General features: G+C 45.8%; 2 protein-coding genes across 2 annotated transcripts; both read left to right on the top strand.

Annotated features, from left to right (window-relative positions):
* Window positions 1-5,464: 5,464 nt before the first annotated feature.
* Window positions 5,465-8,854, top strand: PHALS_09274 (Phospholipase D, Pi-PXPH-PLD; the record flags this gene model as incomplete). The annotated part of the gene is made up of 2 exons (XM_024724743.1): window positions 5,465-5,764; window positions 5,828-8,854. 2 exons carry the CDS (start codon window positions 5,465-5,467, stop codon window positions 8,852-8,854), a joined length of 3,327 nt encoding a protein of 1,108 aa, XP_024575589.1.
* A 747-nt stretch (window positions 8,855-9,601) lies between these two features.
* Window positions 9,602-11,593, top strand: PHALS_09273 (pleckstrin-like domain-containing protein; the record flags this gene model as incomplete). The annotated part of the gene is made up of 1 exon (XM_024724742.1): window positions 9,602-11,593. The coding sequence occupies one exon, from the start codon at window positions 9,602-9,604 to the stop codon at window positions 11,591-11,593; it is 1,992 nt and encodes a 663-aa protein (XP_024575588.1).
* Between the last annotated feature and the right edge of the window lie 6,338 nt (window positions 11,594-17,931).

Raw genomic sequence — 17,931 nt, 5'->3', positions numbered from 1 at the left:
GAAAGGACGATCAGGGTCTGGCAGCGCCAGTATTGGTGCATGCAGGAGGCCGTCTTTGACCCCGTCAAATGCCTCCTAAGGATCGGTGTTCCAACACCATTCCATATCCTTCTTAAGGAGATTTGACAATGACCGTGCCATTTCTGCATCGGTTCCGCTACCCTTGTGTAAGGAGTCGGCGAGGCCAAGCCACTTGCGCAAGTCCTCTTGGCTCTTTGGATCTGGCCAGTCCACAATGACCTTGACCTTAGCGGGATTCTCTCGAAGGCCACGCTACCCGATGAAGCACCATAAAAAGGGAATTATTTGGCGCCAAAAATTTACTTGACTACATTATTTTACATCTTATTCTTGCGCATGCACTCGAGCACCGCTCTCAAATGGACGATGTGGTTCTCTTCACCCGTCCTCCCGTGCTCCGCGCAACTATGGACGAAGATGTTGTCGAAGCATGTCTGCGCATACGCCCAGTGGGGCCTAAACAATTGCCTCACAGGACGATTGACTGTTACTGGTGCATTTGACAGCCCTTGGAGCATCACCGTCCTCTCTCAGAGCATCCCGCTTGGAGTACTCACCGCTGACAGCGGAAATCACTCGCTCTCATAAGCAATTGAAATTAACCATCGACCAGGTCGAGTGCGCTGCACTTTGTACAGCCAACCATATTGTTTTGGATAACGTATTTTCTAGAAATCAGCGTTTTGGCCGGAATGGTGGCAGCGTTGAGCTTATTACAAGCGTAAACGATTCGCCGCTTGCCATTCGGCTTTCTGACACAAATTGTGGATGTCGAATTGGAAGACTTGCTCTCACGCACCATTCCTGCCTCGTACTTCACGCGAAAAAGACGCCACAATACTTCATGGGCAGGGGTCATTTGCGTATTAGGCAGTATTTGGTCCCCGAACCAGGTTGAAATCATGACGCACACCTTGGTCCGGTGGTAGCACCAACGGCGGGCTTCTGGAGATGATGTCTTGAAATCCCTTAAGCAAAGAATAGTACGGATTCGAGGGATCTTTCAAGATCGACGTTCCACTCCGTGCGTTCAGCACCTTCTTAGTGTCCTCCAGGATAGCTTCATCCAGAAGCGACGACAAGTTTTTCTCCTTTTTCGGTCCTATAACAACCACTTCGGCTAAGCTTCCTGCCTTCAAGGCACTGCCGAGCCCTTCGATGGATATCTCGTTCAGCTCAAGAAGAGCATTCACAGCAGGAATAGCGTCAGGGTGACGTCGCCATCTTCATCCCCTGTCATACCGTTGACGAGGGTAAATAGCTTTGCGCTATTGTCTACGGTAGACACATCCTGGGTCAGGGACGACGATCGGCATCTTATAGATAACATACGACATCGCCGTCGTCTCTTCACAAAGGTTGGACGTCTCGGCAAGACCAGTGAGAACACGCACTCAGCGCCGTCCAGTGTCTCCACTACCTAATCCACCACGCCTTGATGTTATTAACAACAGCCGAAGAAAAGCTGCTAGTTCCGCAATTTTGTCCAGTGGATAACATGCCACTCAACTTGGTGGGGGAGGAATAGCCGAGCGGCTTGCTGATGTCAGCCCCTTCACTGTCCGTAAAGAAGGCGATGACTTCAAGTCTACCAGACTGAGTGGCTTACGACACGTTCGCGATGCGATGGCTGAAAGCCAATACACGCAGAAAGAATATGCAGATGAAAGAAGCAGAAAAATATGGAAAACTTTGAGGTCGAAGACCTGGTTTTATCAAGTGCCAAAACCTTCCTTCCCATGCAGTTTATACTGTCTTTAAGACAACGCTCTGTCCACGTTTTTTTTACTTTTTAAGGTCGTAGCCAAGCGAGGCTTTGCGCATACGCTGAACCTTCCGAGAAGGATACGCACTCACCCGATGATTTATGTGGGCTTGATTTAGCCGTTCTGGGATCCGGCGCAAGTGAACACGGAAGCGTTGGCACCCGGGCGAGGCTCAAAGGCGCTCGGTTACCCAGAAGCTGATCCAGCAACTATTCTGAGCACGAAGTGCAACAACTTCTGTTTCCAACATCGCATGGCGCTCCACCGTCGCACGAAGTGACGTAATCGTCTGCTCGACGGCTAGGAGCCGCTCCGACAGAGTGCGATAATTCTTAACGTGAGGCAGTCGGTGCAAAAAGTACTCTGACCTTTTGAGGTCTTCCGCACAGCGGCATGTGACCTCGGCTAGATGCTCGGCAGAGTGCCGATGACGACGGACTTTGTCCCCCAATGCTCGTAGAGCATCGCAAGTCACCGGACGGCGATCGATCAAGTCTTCATCGCCAGATGTCAACTCAACTCGATGAGAATACTGGCGTTCACTATTATGTAGAACGCCTTGTGGGTCGACTTCGTCACCAAGGTCAAACCTAATATCTTGTGAAGTGGCGGAGATACCCAAACTCTGAGATTTCGTGGGAGTTTGTGGTGCCACATCGGCAAAACTTCACAGTCGTCGTGAAAGCTTACGATCATGACGCTTCGCATCGTCGTGCGCCCCGTGCTCCTCAGCAATAGCCAAGGAAGTCGACAGGCCATGAGCTGAGCTCAAACTATGGCCCTGAGCTGCTGTGGTCGTAGACTCAACCGTGTGAGATAATACACTGCTCGCGGGAGCGCGATGGATTATTCCATGTATCGCAGGGCGACAATACGCAAAAATTTGGCGTTTCGCCTTGAGTCTGGCAAATCCAAATCGAAGATGGCGTTCTACGCGCACGTCGACTTTCTTGTGGCTTCACTGTAAAATAGACATAGACAGCGGGGAAGTTATCGATGCCGCTGCACCCATCGCCTAAAAAGCTCCTCATCATCTGCAACGATTTCGCCAGGGGCGAGCACCACAGGAATCGTCCGCATTGCGGGTATAGGAGCGCCTCCAGCTGCTGCCTGCGCCTTGTCGAGGCGATTGGTAATAATATCACATTCCCCTAAAGTCGAGAGGTCGGGGAACGGACACGGGGTCCGCAAGGGCTCACGTCGTGCCGTTGGTACACCTCGCCCTCCACTTCTTCCCATCCTGGGAAAGGATTATCGTACTCGTAGACGACTTCCTCCAAATCCTCGACGAAAATTCCGTCGCCCGGGGCGGGCGCAGTGTGTGGCGCCCGGTTGCCGAGTGCTTGGGATGGGCTTCCCGTGAAGACGTACTGTCCGGAGATGCACCCCGTGCAGAAGAAGAAGGTTTTTTTGCTCGCGGGCGCCCTCGGAATCAGCTAGGCTAGGTGTTTTGCGTGTCATAGACACAGGGCTGGCTGAGCGGAGAAAGGTCAAAGAGCTTTCAAGGACGTGACGGTGTCTTAGACACGCGAGCCTATTATGAAGCGCCAGTTAAACGTGGATTGTGGGTATTCACATTTTTGATGGGGAAGAGAGTAACTGGGTGACGCGTATCCAGAGCGTAACAGAATTACACGTGCCCTGGTATACAGGAGTACGTCACACAAAATGGTGTGACCGTACAAATGTGTGAATCACACATGTTTGTGTAATTGTGCGGCTACACCGTAGCAAGAAACCACTACGTGGCGGAACTGCCAGTAGATATGTATATTAATTAGGTTTTACTATTTAATCAGAGAACCTAAAGTTTCAAATTTAGGTGGCTCTGCTGCAAATGAAACAAATAAATACAGTTTCAATTTTGAATAAAAGAGTGGTTAAGGTTTAGGGTACTCTTGGAGGTATCGGATTGCGATCCGCTACACTCGTACTGGTTCTGGTATAGAACGTAAGGTCGGTGACCTTAGTATGCTTCCTCTAAGCAAAGAGTTACGGCAGCCTTGCTGCACATGTGATGCACTAAAATTATGGCAGCTTCGTGCTCACGCCAAAGGCAACTTTGTTTCACGACAGAGACCAGTTCATGGCTGACCAGAGATATTATTATAGGAACTTTGACGCTTTTCCTGTGTCCCGTTGCAAGGCGCACATACATCTCTTCATTATTTTGCATAATTTCTCCTCGCGTTTTCTGCTGATTTCGAGTCATGCATCACAAGCAATTGCAAGACGCTTCTTAATCTATCAGAAATTTTTATGCATCACTGATTCGCGGATAATGATCTAACCAACAAGCTCAGTAGCTGGGACGCTATATTAACCGTGCATTCTCAATGCTGGTGAGCGCTACCAGGCGTGCAATTACCGAGTGCACTTTATGACCACCAGTTCCCAAGCCGAACTATTTGTCCCCTTTGGTATTTAATGCTTCATCCACGCAGAAGACACAGTTTTTGTCGTGGGATTGACTACAAGTGCTACCTAGTGCAACGGAGTTGCCGTGCACATTGCACAAAGAGATCTTTGACGCAGAATGTCCGCCCTATTCAACGCACAGAGGTTGGGTTGGTACGGTCTTTTCATCAAAGGAGCTTCTAAAGTAAATAGGTGTCTTGTTATCTCCGTTATCTCGAAAGCACATGTATTTAAATTGACTTGAATTAGACTCCTACTAAATGTATATATAAATGTATTTCATAAAGTGATACTGCATTTATTGCTTGACGTGCGGCTAGGAGCCCACGTGTTGGATGGCTCTGCTAAACGGAGTCCGGTTCAGAAATAAAACAAGGTGAAAAATATCTTTCGGGTACTAAAAGTTCAGTTTTACGAAATTTACATTACACTTTTGCATAATTACAAAAGTGTCGGTATTTATGAAGATGATACCCGTGTTTTCGTCAAATTTAATAAGCTGTCGGGAATTACGAACTTGAGTAGACGTTTTTGAGAGTGGGGGAAATGCTAGGGTTCAATCTTATGCTTTCTACAGCACGAATAAAAACCGCCATTCTACATTACACAGTCCGCGTTGATCCATATTCTTTGTAAAATTCATTACGCTTTATTTCACAACAACCCCTTGGTGTAAAACCCCTTAATGCACAATTTAAATTTGTTTGCTCATTCAATTGCATGAAGTCAGTCCAGGGCAACAAATTGGTTACGGGAGCAAAGAGCGAAGTCAATGCCTTTCTTAATAATGTCCTATACAACGACGGAAGGTGCTTGTATTTAGTGGAACCTTTACGAATTTAGCTGGTGAACAAGCTGTGCCATACCTTTAAATAACTTTAGTGGGAGTGTCATTTTTGCTCAAGATTCTTTTATCTTTGTCAGAAACTCCCCTTCGCACGCAGTGTTAATCCTTAGCCAGTGAAAATGTATAAGTGGGCGTGAAAATTGTAACAAATTTGTCGAGATGCTGTGGTGGTCAATTCTACAATCTGATTGTGTATAATTTTATTGCCAAAAACTGCGATTCGTACTTAGGTTACTCAGTATCACTTTTATGTAGACGGGAGACGGGGGGTTTCAAGTCAAAGTGGTCACGGCCTTTCTGCATTTTTCGCACCTCTAACTAGCCAATCACGACGCATATTGCGCCAATAGTTTCTAAAAGCCAGCGTTTGTACCAAGTTCACCCATTTCATAAATATTCAACGTCTGGTGTTATGGGCACCACGGTGCCAGCGTCGTCAAGCGTCGCTAACGTATTTACTTCTGGACAGGAACAGCAGCAAAATTCACAACATCCTCAATTTGCGCACACGGGCTCCTCGGTTTTCGATGGAGCTGGACCAGGCTCGATTACAGGTGGTCCACCGCAAGTGGATTCAGCCGACCACTTTGGCTTCCTCCACCACAACACTGACGAGGACATTTACGTGTTTGACGAGCCACCCGAGGTACGCGTACTTGGTGGTCGTTTTGAAGACTCATGGCCCACGCGATACGTCGAGTATGATGTTGAGGTACGCAATTTTTGCTCTTTTGCTGCGGATCTGAAATATTCAACTATACTGAAATGATTGCAGCTGAAATACAAAACCTTTAAGTGGAAAGTGGAAATCCCCAAGTCATCGATCTCGAGTCTTTGGTTTTACATCAAAAGTCGACCACATCTTCGTCATACTCCGTCAGCACCTGGAGAAGAGCACGTTGCCCATGGATTGGGCGAGTCTGGAGTTCCAGAGCACACACACGCTCCTACTGAATCTCGATGGCCACAGCTACGTAAACTTTTTCTGACATCTGCTGACAAGTCAGTGGGCTCGGAGATGGTTGCTCTCGTTCAGCAATTGCTGGAAACCGTGGTTAAGGTGCCACGACTGCTTCGATCACCGTATGTTGCAGCAATGTTCCAGGTTAGCAACTCAACATTCGACGATGAAATGGGCCGAACCTCTGTCCGTGAAGGCTGGTTGAAGATCCGTTTTTGGCTTAAAGGCAACCGTGAAAATGTCCGCATTAATCGTGCTTCGGCCTCGTGGGACAATGAGTGCTTTAATTGTATGTGTGTGGTGAAACGTGTCAATTTCCGCGCCAAACGCTTACGTTGGGTATCCCTCAAGTCGTCGAGTGTTGCCATTTTTGACTCAATTGAGGACACAATTGCGCGCAAGGCATTCCTATTTGACAGTAAGTTCGACATTGAACGTGGTCTTGCTACCACAGGCTCCAGTACGACACTTTTAGTATCGAATTCGACCTATGTTCTTCAAATAGAGGCTAAGTCGAAACATACTCTTAAGAAATGGGCTAATGATATTCGCCGGGTAGCGGAGGCCTCGACCTGGTCTCAATCTCATCGAGATGGATCTTTTGCAATTCCACGCAATCCTTTGCACACGATATCGCTTGCTCAATGGTATGTTGATGGTAAAGGTGCGTACGAAGCGATTTACCACGCGATCCAGTCGGCGAAAAAAGAAATATTTATTGCAGGGTGGTGGGTCTGTCCGACGATTCATCTCTTGCGCCCTGCTGAGCATTATCCAGAATCGAGACTTGACCTTACGTTACAAAAAAAAGCGGAAGAAGGAGTACAAGTTTATGTTCTCATGTACAAGGAAATATCCATGGCATTAACACTTAACAGCATGTTTTCGAAGCAGGTGCTGAGCAAATTGCACAAGAATGTACATGTGCTGCGTGATCCTGACTTCTTAATGAAGCAACTTGGATTGTGGTCTCATCACGAAAAGATTGTGAGCGTTGATCAACGCGTTAGTTTTGTCGGTGGGCTCGATCTTTGCTTTGGACGATGGGATACCCACAGACACGAGCTTTTTGATGAGCCTGAAAATCCGACTAACTTTAAGGGCAAAGACTTTTCAAATCCGCGGGTCAAGGACTTCGTTGAGGTAGATCGCCCCGACGAGGACATGATTGACCGTGACGAAGTGCCTCGGATGCCGTGGCACGATTGTCACTGTCGTCTTGAAGGGCAACCAGCTCGTGATGTTGCACGTCATTTTGTGCAACGCTGGAATTACTCTGTGTCGACTCGTAGGAAATCACGAAAACTGCATCATCTCGTGCCCATGAGAGATTTCCCGAGCACGTCAATTAAAAAGAAACGTGACCCACGGAACCTCAGAAAACGATTTCAAAAGGCAGTGCACGCTGTGCGAGCGATGCGTGGCTTGTCAAGAGGTCGTGCAAATACAGACAATCGAGGATTTAACAGTGATCGGCGCATGGCGCGCATGTTGAGCAGTCAACAAGAGTCGGGCACTGTCCCAATCCTTCAAGACGATAACGATCAGGTGTTGCTTGATCTATCGGATGGAGATGAGGGTCAACATGATGATTCTCAACAACACAAGGAGGAAGTAGATGCTCGAGGATACCGAGTAACAACGCAAATATTGCGCAGTTTGTCTTTGTGGTCAGGTGGTGTGACTACGGAACGCAGTATTCAAAACGCTTACATTCGTCTCATCGGATCGGCACAGCACTTTGTGTATATTGAGAACCAGTTTTTTATATCTGGACTGGAAGGCGATCACGGAGTCTCGAATCGCATCGCCAACGCTTTAGTCGAACGGATCCGTCGCGCTTCGGACAATAACGAAAAGTTTCGCGTCATTGTCTTGATGCCGCTACTGCCAGCGTTCCCAGGAAAGCCGGATGACAAAGATGCCAGTAGTTTGCGCGGTGTGATGCACTGGCAGTACCGCTCAATTTGCCGCGGCGAGCGTTCGATTTATCAGCGTTTGTACGAGGAGTTTGAGGATGATGATCCGTTTAAATACATTGCATTTTACGGGCTACGTAATCACAGTGTTCGTGAGAATGCCCAAGCCCAGACCGAAGAGATATACATTCACAGCAAGGTGATGATTGTTGATGATCGAGCTTGTATTATTGGTTCTGCAAATATCAACGATCGCAGTTTGTGTGGAGATCGTGACTCAGAGATTGCTGTGCTTGTGGAAGACCATGAGATGGACGAGGAAATATGCATAGCTAATGGCGCGTACAATGTTGGCAAGTTTGCTCACTCGTTCCGCATGAAGCTGTTTGAGGAGCACTTTGGTGTGCAGCCTGGAACTCCGATGTATAATAAGTATCAAGATCCCGTAAACAATGAGGCCTGGTTCTCCATGCAAGAGCAGGCCATGGCAAACCATCAGATTTACGATTCAGTATTTGGGTGCTTGCCCTCCGATAGCGTGACAAGCTTTGCACAGATCGACTCACACATTCAGTCCGCGGAAGGCCTTGACACGTCTGGTCGTGATGCAGAAGAAGCAGTTGCTGCGGCAATGGGGACTGACAAGACAGATGTTGCTAGCAATAGCGAGGATCCAGGCTGCATATCTTCGGTTAGTGATCGAGTCATGTCGCCCCTGAGTAGCTCAAGAGGAGCCGGCATGCGTGGGCGCAAGTCGGTGTTTAGTGGTGCCTTGAATGTGAACATGAAAGAAAGGTCTCATATCGCCAAGAAGAAGCACGAATTGAGCAACGTACAAGGCCATATTGTGTACTTTCCTCTCAAATTTCTCGTGGACGAGCAACTGGAGCCAAAGCTATTTCCGGCTGAACTTTTTCAGTAGTGTAACCAAGCCTACTTGCGTTGTTGTATCTGACGATAACATAGCCTCAGTTTGTGCCTCAAGCACAACGGCATAGCGTTGTTGTTAGTTTTCAGACTGCAAAAGAAATCACGACAATTTTGTGAGATTTTACGAAGTCATATCGCATTAATTAAGCAAATGTGTCGTTGCTTGTTTGCCATACGAATCAGCAATTTCTATCAAATTGTACTAAGTTTGATAACTTAGGTCGAGTCATCCGGTTCTAGTCAGCCAGTCCATCATCGTCAATACTGCAGAAAATACTTCTTCGCAATGATGTTTTTATCTCAATGAAGCAGATATTAAAATCTATAGTCTATTGAAATATCTCATGAATCTCTTAATCCTCAATACTAAATTTAATTTTATCTTTCCGTTTCCCGTATTTACTGATGACACATTTAGAAGTTCCATCGTGGAGTCCAGACCATCCATGACCAATAATGATACCTTCGTGAGGCTCAGGGCGATAATTCGTCACTTCGAAACTACAAGTTGCGGAAGCTCGAAAAAATGTTGCACACGACCCACCATTCACGTACCAAAGGTTAACATAAGCCTGGTCAACTTAAGAAAATATCCTTAATTGTGCACCTCACTAATCGAAAATTTTTGATTTCACGAAGCATACAATAATACGTGAAGTTTGCGACACGCTGCCCTACCGAACGTCTGTAGCTTGCTTCTACATTTTTCACACGCTTTACCAATTAATCTTCTGCTTCTATGGGCTTGAAAAAGTGGCTGGGTCTTGATTTTTCGGCGTCGCAGCCGGCAGGACATCGTGCCAAGGACGACGAAGCGGACGAGCGACAACCACAAATTCAACGCCGCCACACGACGTGGGAAATGCAAACCCGCACACCCACGTACGCGCCGACGCATCAAGCAGTTAATTTTGAAAGACGACCAGACTCTTACCAGCAGCACGATCATCGATTTTCATCCACCGTACACAACGACACCTCGGCATCGAAAATGTTAACGCCACCGCCTCAGTACGAGTCGGACTCGGATGTGTCTCTTGGAGCTGACGATGACTTTGTTCCGGCTCCAGAGTTAGCTTTAAGATCTAACACTAAGACGGCAATACTAACGGAGAAAACCTCAGAGCATACCGATATTAGCAATGTTAATCGTTTTTCCTGGATAAATGTACTAGGGCGTTCTTCTGACTCGGATCAGGGACAAAATGCTTTAATGAAAGTGACAAATAAAGATGAAGCTGCAAGATTGAGAGATAACAAAGCTACTTGCAGTATGGTACCCAATCCTGACATAGCTTTGCGCCCAGAAGATGAGGGAATGGGTGTGGTGATCCAGGGCTGGCTCGAGAAGTGTGGACAACACTTCAAAACTTGGAAATGGCGCTTTTTCGTGCTGCGCAATGATGGTGTCTTGTCGTACTTTACAGATGAGACTGGTAAAGTGCTGAAAGGGTCTTTGGATCTCGGATATGGATCCAAGGCAGAAGTCTCAGTGCAGTCGAATTCGATGGACAAGAATTTTGTCTTCGTCATTTCGACACCGCAGCGGAATCTCATGATCTCAGCGCCGTCGCAGCACATGATGGCCAAATGGATCGCTCTTTTGCATAGAGCTGGCGCGCTGCCTACTCAGCCATGGGATCCGCTTCGTAAAACTGTTAAGTTTTTCGTTAACGACACAGTGTGCAATCACGAGTGGAAACGCTTTGACGACCCGACGTCATACATTCATATGGAAGGTCGTCTGCTGAAGCGTGGCCACTTGAACAAGAACTGGAAAACCCGCTTTTTTCGGATTCAACAAGGTGAATTACGGTACTACACGGAGAATCAAAACAAATGTAAGGGTTCAGTTCCACTTAAAGATACAATCGTTAGCCCTGGCATGGCACAGTGTCCTGACGGGCGGAAGTACTATTTTGTATTGACGTCTAAGGACAGCAAATTTGAGATGCACTTAAACGCTCACAATGAAAAGTCAATGCATTTGTGGATTGAGGCGCTGCAGGAAGCACAGACGGCTCTAAGTAAAGTGGCAGGCAACAAGGAAACTGTCGCAGGTTTGTCTCTAGTGATCAAGCGCGCCGAACAGATTCCGTTGGGAAAGATCAAGGTGCTTTATAAACGAGCTGAGGATATCGATATTGAAATGGACAAGCGCACAGAGGCTCTTATTGTGGTATCAAGTCCTCAAAAACGTGGGATTGCAGTGGGTAGCCAACTTATCTCTGTCGAAGGCCGCAGCATATTGAGAGAGACGTATAAAAAGGCTCGTAAAATTCTACGCGCGTCGTCATTCCCATTACAGCTGGAATTTTTATTACCTCCATATAAGCGCGGAGTTTTGATTAAAAAGTCCCGCTCCGGTTTTGAAAACTGGAAGAGACGCGTGGTTGTTGTGACGAACGGGGAAATACATTACTACAAGCAAGCGTCGTCGTTTACTGGAGGCAAAAAGTCTTCTGCCGAGCTTAAACATTGCAAGTCCTTTTCATTGTCTGGTTGCTATTTAAACTTGATAAAAATACCAGATCGAGACCTATGCATTGTTGTGGCACGATCGCCCTCGGATAAGCTGGTTTTACAAACGCGCACTGAAGAGGAGCGCATGGAATGGGCGAGTGTTATTTATTGCAGTATCCGCATGGTGTCGCAAGGTGTCACTGCGGGCCACATCGAGAATTTGAACTTAGAGCAGACGCGATTTGCCTGCAAGCGTATGCCCCTATAGCTGGAAAGTATATGCGGTGCATGATACATGAGTAGTTTTTACTACCCTGTTTCAACACCTCGTTTTGTCATCAATCTGCCACCACAGACAGGTATGGCAAAACGGTGCACCTCGGTTCCGATGTGGCGTAAGCAAGAAATAATTGTGCTCCAAGCATGTACCCAGTCGAACAGTGTCAATTTTCAAAAGGGCCGTCATGCTGAGGACAGTATCGCAGCTTAAAATAAGTGGCGGTTAGGTGGCTCAAACGCTCCGTAATGATGGCATCGGTCTTTTTTTAAATGTAGAAGGCATTGGGCACAGACAGGGCATGTTGTACTTAATCCTAACACATTTGGTACAATTATATTAATTACAATGAATTCTTTGTATGAAATGCACTTTACAGAAGTTGTCGGTATTTATGATCCGCATCTAGTATACTCAAAGTTCTTGTCTACACGTTTAGGAAAGCAAGGACTGGGATATAATGTCCAGGCTCTAATCGCCGCAATAGAGTATGACTCTATTTCGGATGCGGTAACGGTCATATTTATCATAGATGGGTGCAGCTCACCCTGAGACCTTCCGTACCTTTTCGAGAAAGCGGTGGGCGTCAATTTCAAAGCAGAGCACAACTTCCATTCTGCAAGACCTAGATGGGGTGTTGGAGGTGTAAACTTATGAGTGCACCAGTAAAGATGGATCTTAAAAATGCTAGGAAGTAGAGAGACGATTTATTAGCTGCTGGACGCACCTGCACATGTTGAATTTGGAGTATTATAAAACATCTGTGCCTTGCTTGTCCGCTTCGCTCTTGGCTAGAAAGTATAAACGACGGGCTTCTACACAAAGACTCCAAACAAACCCCTCACAGGGAAACATCAAGTCCCAGTAGGTACAGGGCGGCCAGCTAAAAAACACTGCTCATCATGGGGGTCGCGGTCAACAGTACCCTCCCCTCAAAAATCAACTATGTCCAATTGTGGTCGTGCTCATAGTTTGTTGTTAATATGAACGACTTTTTGATGCCGTTGAAAGCCCTGATGGATTCATGAGCATCATACATTCATGCACGGCGCACGATTGCCAAAAACAGTACATAGTACGCGAAGGGAGTGCCAAAAGCGAATTTAGTATATGTGCCTCATGCGATGGAACAGTCAAAAAATGTTGTCGAGTCTCCACGTAAAGCTTGAAGATTTGTCCTTACTCTGTTTTTTTTGGGTTTTAATCGGCCGATTCATAATGATTGATAGACTTAAACCTTTTCCATTAATCTGTGCTTTATTTGCAAGCAGATGCCAATGGACATGAATTTGTGATAGCGTTCGAGTCTCGCTGGTTTTGAACGGCAAAAGAGAATTGTACAGCTCACAAAAAGGATCCATTTGCAATGAAGTATGCCTGGGCTGAGTTTAAGTGCACCAGCCGACCTCTAATCTGTTTGCGAACTCAACAGCCCATTCGTCGCTGCACGTAGTAGTGCCATCACATCTTTTTAAAATTACGGAATATTAAATTTTCTATGTCGACTATACCTTGGACGTGAAGTATATGCTGGGTCAGCCTAATATGGTAGGGTTGCGCTTAGCGTTGTTCCAGCTGGAATTGTCACATATCACGGTGGCATTATCACCTGTGTTGTACTGCCAGAAGCTTTGAAAGCAAACTTTTGTGATCTCGGATGGGACTTGTGTGGTTGCACGGTTGTACCACTATTCGCTATTCTTAGGTCAGCTGCTGAACCGCTGGACATGCAGTGTAGCACCCAGTGTTTGATTAGCCTTTTATACGGGTGGCTTCACATGTATGAGTGGCCAAGCGCATATGTATGCAGGTGTGATAGGTTATAAACGAGTTAAACAAATCTCGTCGAATGTGTTGACACTTTTAGTCAGCCAATCCGTTCCGGCAGTATTAACAATCCATAAGTATAAACTTTTTTCTAACTTTCGAAAAACACACCCGGCAAAACCGGAATCGTGGTCTTTGCAGTCTGGTCGAAATGACCCAATTCGCTGCTGTCGGCGATATATCGGGTCGAGTTCCGCGCTTAACGGAGAAGATCTAGTATACTTTGTTCACTTGATTGAAACCAGATGTGCCATGTCAGCTGCTGACCATCCACTGACAAGTGAACGGAGTAAACGCATTGGTCGCGCGGTGAGAATATCTTCCAGAGCGCTAACAATAACGCGACGCTGGAGTGAATAGGTCACACTTATTGAAAAATTATCCATAGGGATTAACACACCTCTCCAGGCTGACTCAATTTACATAAATAGTTTGGTAGCCCCCGGGTTTTAACGAAATGGCTTCACCGCAGTGTGGGAGGGACTGTAGATCAAAACCAACTAGTTGATAGCAACCGTATACATAATAAGATAATTGCGCGATGCAAAGCTTCAGAATCAACACACCAATACGAAAGCGAGAATACCGCACACGATTATGCAAGGGGGATCACCGATATTAGTCAACGAACATACGCACGCAATCTCTTTGGTCTAAATGACTGTGTTACAGTTGCATTATTTTAGATCATTCACGTTCCCGGTAAACAATAGCGCTTAATATCCTGAATAAACTGCAAACATTTTGTGTTCTTCGTGGAGTTGCAAATGCATATCACAACCCTACTCTTACGAGCCGATCGGATGTAAAGAGCTTTGTTTAAGACAGAGCAGGGTGAAATTGTATTGCTGCTTAATTGCAGACTACCATCTGCAATTAAGCAGCAATACAATTTGGCTTTAGTCAAGTCGTGGTATGGCGCATCTGTAGGTTACCTATCTATGTTTTGGCTGCAAATTGAAACCCCTAGAAAATGTCGACGTGCCTCCACAATCAAGAGAGATCAATGAGAAAAAGTTAACCTACTTTTTCTCGAAATGTCTAGTGGACTGACGAACCCACCGGGATTTTTTTCAGTAAATGAGAATTTATGAGAATCCAAGGATCAATCCGACAAGATTGCGTTTATGCCGCTGCTTCGGGTGACCTAGCACACCCTCGGCTACCATCTCCTCCGGAGAAGCGGTAGGGTCGACTGTTGAAGCGAGCTTCCCACCAGTGATTAGGGACCGACCTTGCTCCAAGTTCAATGCTTAATTACGAGTTATGATGACTGTCTAATGGAGACGATCGGAATGTCAACCGCAACAACTCAAAATGAAACATTTGCTGTGACGTCTGCGTCTTGCTTTGAACTGCGCGAAGTCAAGCATCGATGATCGAGCCAGTCATCTGCTTAACTGAAGATTGGTTGCAAAGATTGAGACAGTTTCAAAAGACGTATCATTCTGGCTTAGTGCGCGTATCAAGCGCGATATTCTTCGGCACTTCTGCCAGTGCTCAGTAGTTGACGTCCAACTCACATCAGAAAAACTTCTGACCCGACCGCTGTTGCACTTAGCGCAAGCAAAACACCTGTAAAGTGGTGATCTGGAAGGGGCTAGACTCCTTGCGGACCGACTTTCTTGCGCTCCTTACACTCTTGGTGTGAGCGGGAGGCCCGACCGCGTCGGCTTGAAAAAGCTTTACATCGATGCGACAAGCAACAATAGATGAATCAAGGTATGAACTCGACGTGACAGGATAGGCAAGGGGTGTTTGGGTCTCTTGTGCTTCCATATGGGCATTCCGGACTATCTGGTCTGCGTTTAAATCAATGGAAACTCGCTCGAGATGATCGCGAACTCTGCGACCGGCTTTTTTGCCGTAGAAAGCGGTTACGAATTTCGTAACTGATGCAAAGAGAAGATAGTGGAAAAAATGCCTCTCCCTACTGGACAGCAACGCCGTATGCCTACAGATGTTGAGTCAAATCTCGGAGAGTGACAGTTCTAGTTAAAGGATACTTTGATCTCTTCACTAAGTATTACTTTAAAGCCGTTGATTACCAGAGCTGCGTCATTCTTCACGCTCGCTGAGCCATACCATGGTGTGTCGAGGGGAGGATTTCAGACAGGAAGACCCTCTAAAGAGCGAGCACTGTAGTGTACAAGGAGTGCAGATCAATTTAAGCACAATGTGAGCTCTTCAAGCGCTCACCTTTGCACGATGATTAATGATCAAAAAGTATATTTCACTGTGATCCGGATCTTGGTGAAATGGGCGACACTGGGTATTCCTGTAGTATCGTGTACTTGACGTTTTACTTTCGTAGAATTGTGCGATATATAGTATCGTCCAATCATATGAACTTCACATTACAGTTTTGTGTAATTGTTAGTTCTGAAAGGTATTGGAGTGTTGAAGCGATATGGTATGATAAAGAGAGGCCATTGGGCTGTTAGCCTCACGTCACTTAGTCCAGAAAATTTGGTGTTGAGTTATATTTATGATTATAGGTTGAGTAAAAAAAATCTTCAACATATGTCACCTTTAAATAAGCAGAACAAAACAAATTATTGGCTGGTTGGGGTGTTCAAACGTAACCTCTGCATGGTGTATACACAAATTTTGAAATAAAAGCTACAGCGGTATATTTCATAAAATGATATTTGACGTGTATTTTAATATACTTCTCGAAGGGAAGTGATATCAGTGCGAGGTTGTCTACTTTCAACCTTGACGCTTTACCTGCTGCTATTTCGAGATTCAATTTGTAAATTGGAAGCGGTAATTTCAAAATATACAAAAATAACTGCGAAAAAATTGATCATTTTTAAGAAGTTCCCGGGGGATACACTACACCGATAACCATCAGAGATCTAAACAATCGTTGCAAACCAGTGTCGAAGATGTCTTCACTAAATTGCTAATAAATTGATTGAGGCACACATTTAGAATACAAAAGCGCTGTATTAATTGATATCACTGTTTTTGTGACAAGAAACGCATATTAGGAATTGATCTCGCTGCTTTTTATCGCAAAGTAATCAAGAAAATTTTTAAGTCGCCACTTTAAAGTATCGGAGTGAAACAAATGCAAACTTTACTTCCGCTATTTTCGTCGTTAGCTTAACCTGAAAAATTGCCTAGCGAGTATGCTCGAAACGTTCACACTTTATAGCGATAGACCTTCAAAAGTGAGCCATCATTTTCTTAGAACCGTAGCGACCAAGAGTACCAGTTGATTAAGGGCAATTCAAAACTTTTATGGTATTCTGCGCGAGATTATTCTGTCAACCATGTTTGGAATGGCACCACAACACGCTATCGCCACGCAAATTTGTCGAGCAGCCCCGTACTCATGTGTGACTCGAGCGCTTCTGTGCAATGCACGAAGCGTCCAGTAACATCTTCACGCAGCGCCTTGATCACATGTAGCCTTATTATATCAGCAGTAATTTAGTCCTGTGTAACATAAATTGCCCGATCGTGTACACACACTTACTGAGGAAGACTTAGACAACTGTCACGCCTCACCGCGTTTTACTCGCTTCGAGCGGGCCGTTGGCTTACTTAAAGAAGAGGAAAGGCGAAGTGACATTTTTTATTATAGCTAATAGGCATTGAACATCCCATAAGTGCCTATAATTCTGATACAACAGAACTGATAGGGGATTCTCAATTATACAGGTTGTAAACTTAATGTTAGACTCGCAAAGTATGTGGTTCATACAACATGTGTAACGAAACCTGGCCCATTACACCACTGCCACTAGAAGGCTGATTTCCCCAATTTCTTCAACTCCTCTCTTATTCTTATACCAATTATTCTAACGCTCTTCGACACGCTCTGTCCAAATCTCCCTAGAATGAAAACTTATACGCTTGCTCCGCATGAAATCTTCGTCACCATCAAAGATGATGGTCTACTTCCACGTCATTCAGCGCGTCTTTCGTGAACTTGATTGTCATAATGAATTTCACGATAGACGTGGAGGGTTCCACCTTTGAGCTCGACGAAGTTTCTAGTCGAATAGGTGCTCAATTGATGACTCCAATTGCTAATTTTTGCGCCACCGTTCTGAAGGTGAGCCACGAAGCGTCACGTATGTATCATACGTCTAGCAATCCAATCTGGATTCCATCAAGACAATACATGGGTTCAGGCAACTTAATCCTTGGATACCCATTGTTTGCAAAGCGCGAGTACCGCTGCAGACTTGTTGAAGGTATGCGATATGCGCTTTCGATTTTACGCATTTGACAGCGCCAATTTAAGTTTACATCAATATCAAGTTGCTCGTGAAGTATATTCGATCACCAGTCGGATTTACGAAAGAGTGAGAAGAGAAAGGGACGGCTTTCCTAACCAAGAGTTCGTCTTATGACCCTCATCGAACGCCCGATCGATAATAGAACAGTACCGAAGAATACGAGTACGAAGCCCCCCGTATTCTCATTCGCTGGATCCCAGCCACTTTATCTAGCACCCCTCTGACTGCGGACGTTTCTCTCCGCCA

This window comes from Plasmopara halstedii (genome assembly GCF_900000015.1).
Source record: "Plasmopara halstedii genome assembly, contig: Scaffold_410, whole genome shotgun sequence".
Classification (NCBI taxonomy): domain Eukaryota; phylum Oomycota; class Peronosporomycetes; order Peronosporales; family Peronosporaceae; genus Plasmopara; species Plasmopara halstedii.
This window is presented reverse-complemented; position numbering and strand designations above follow the sequence as displayed.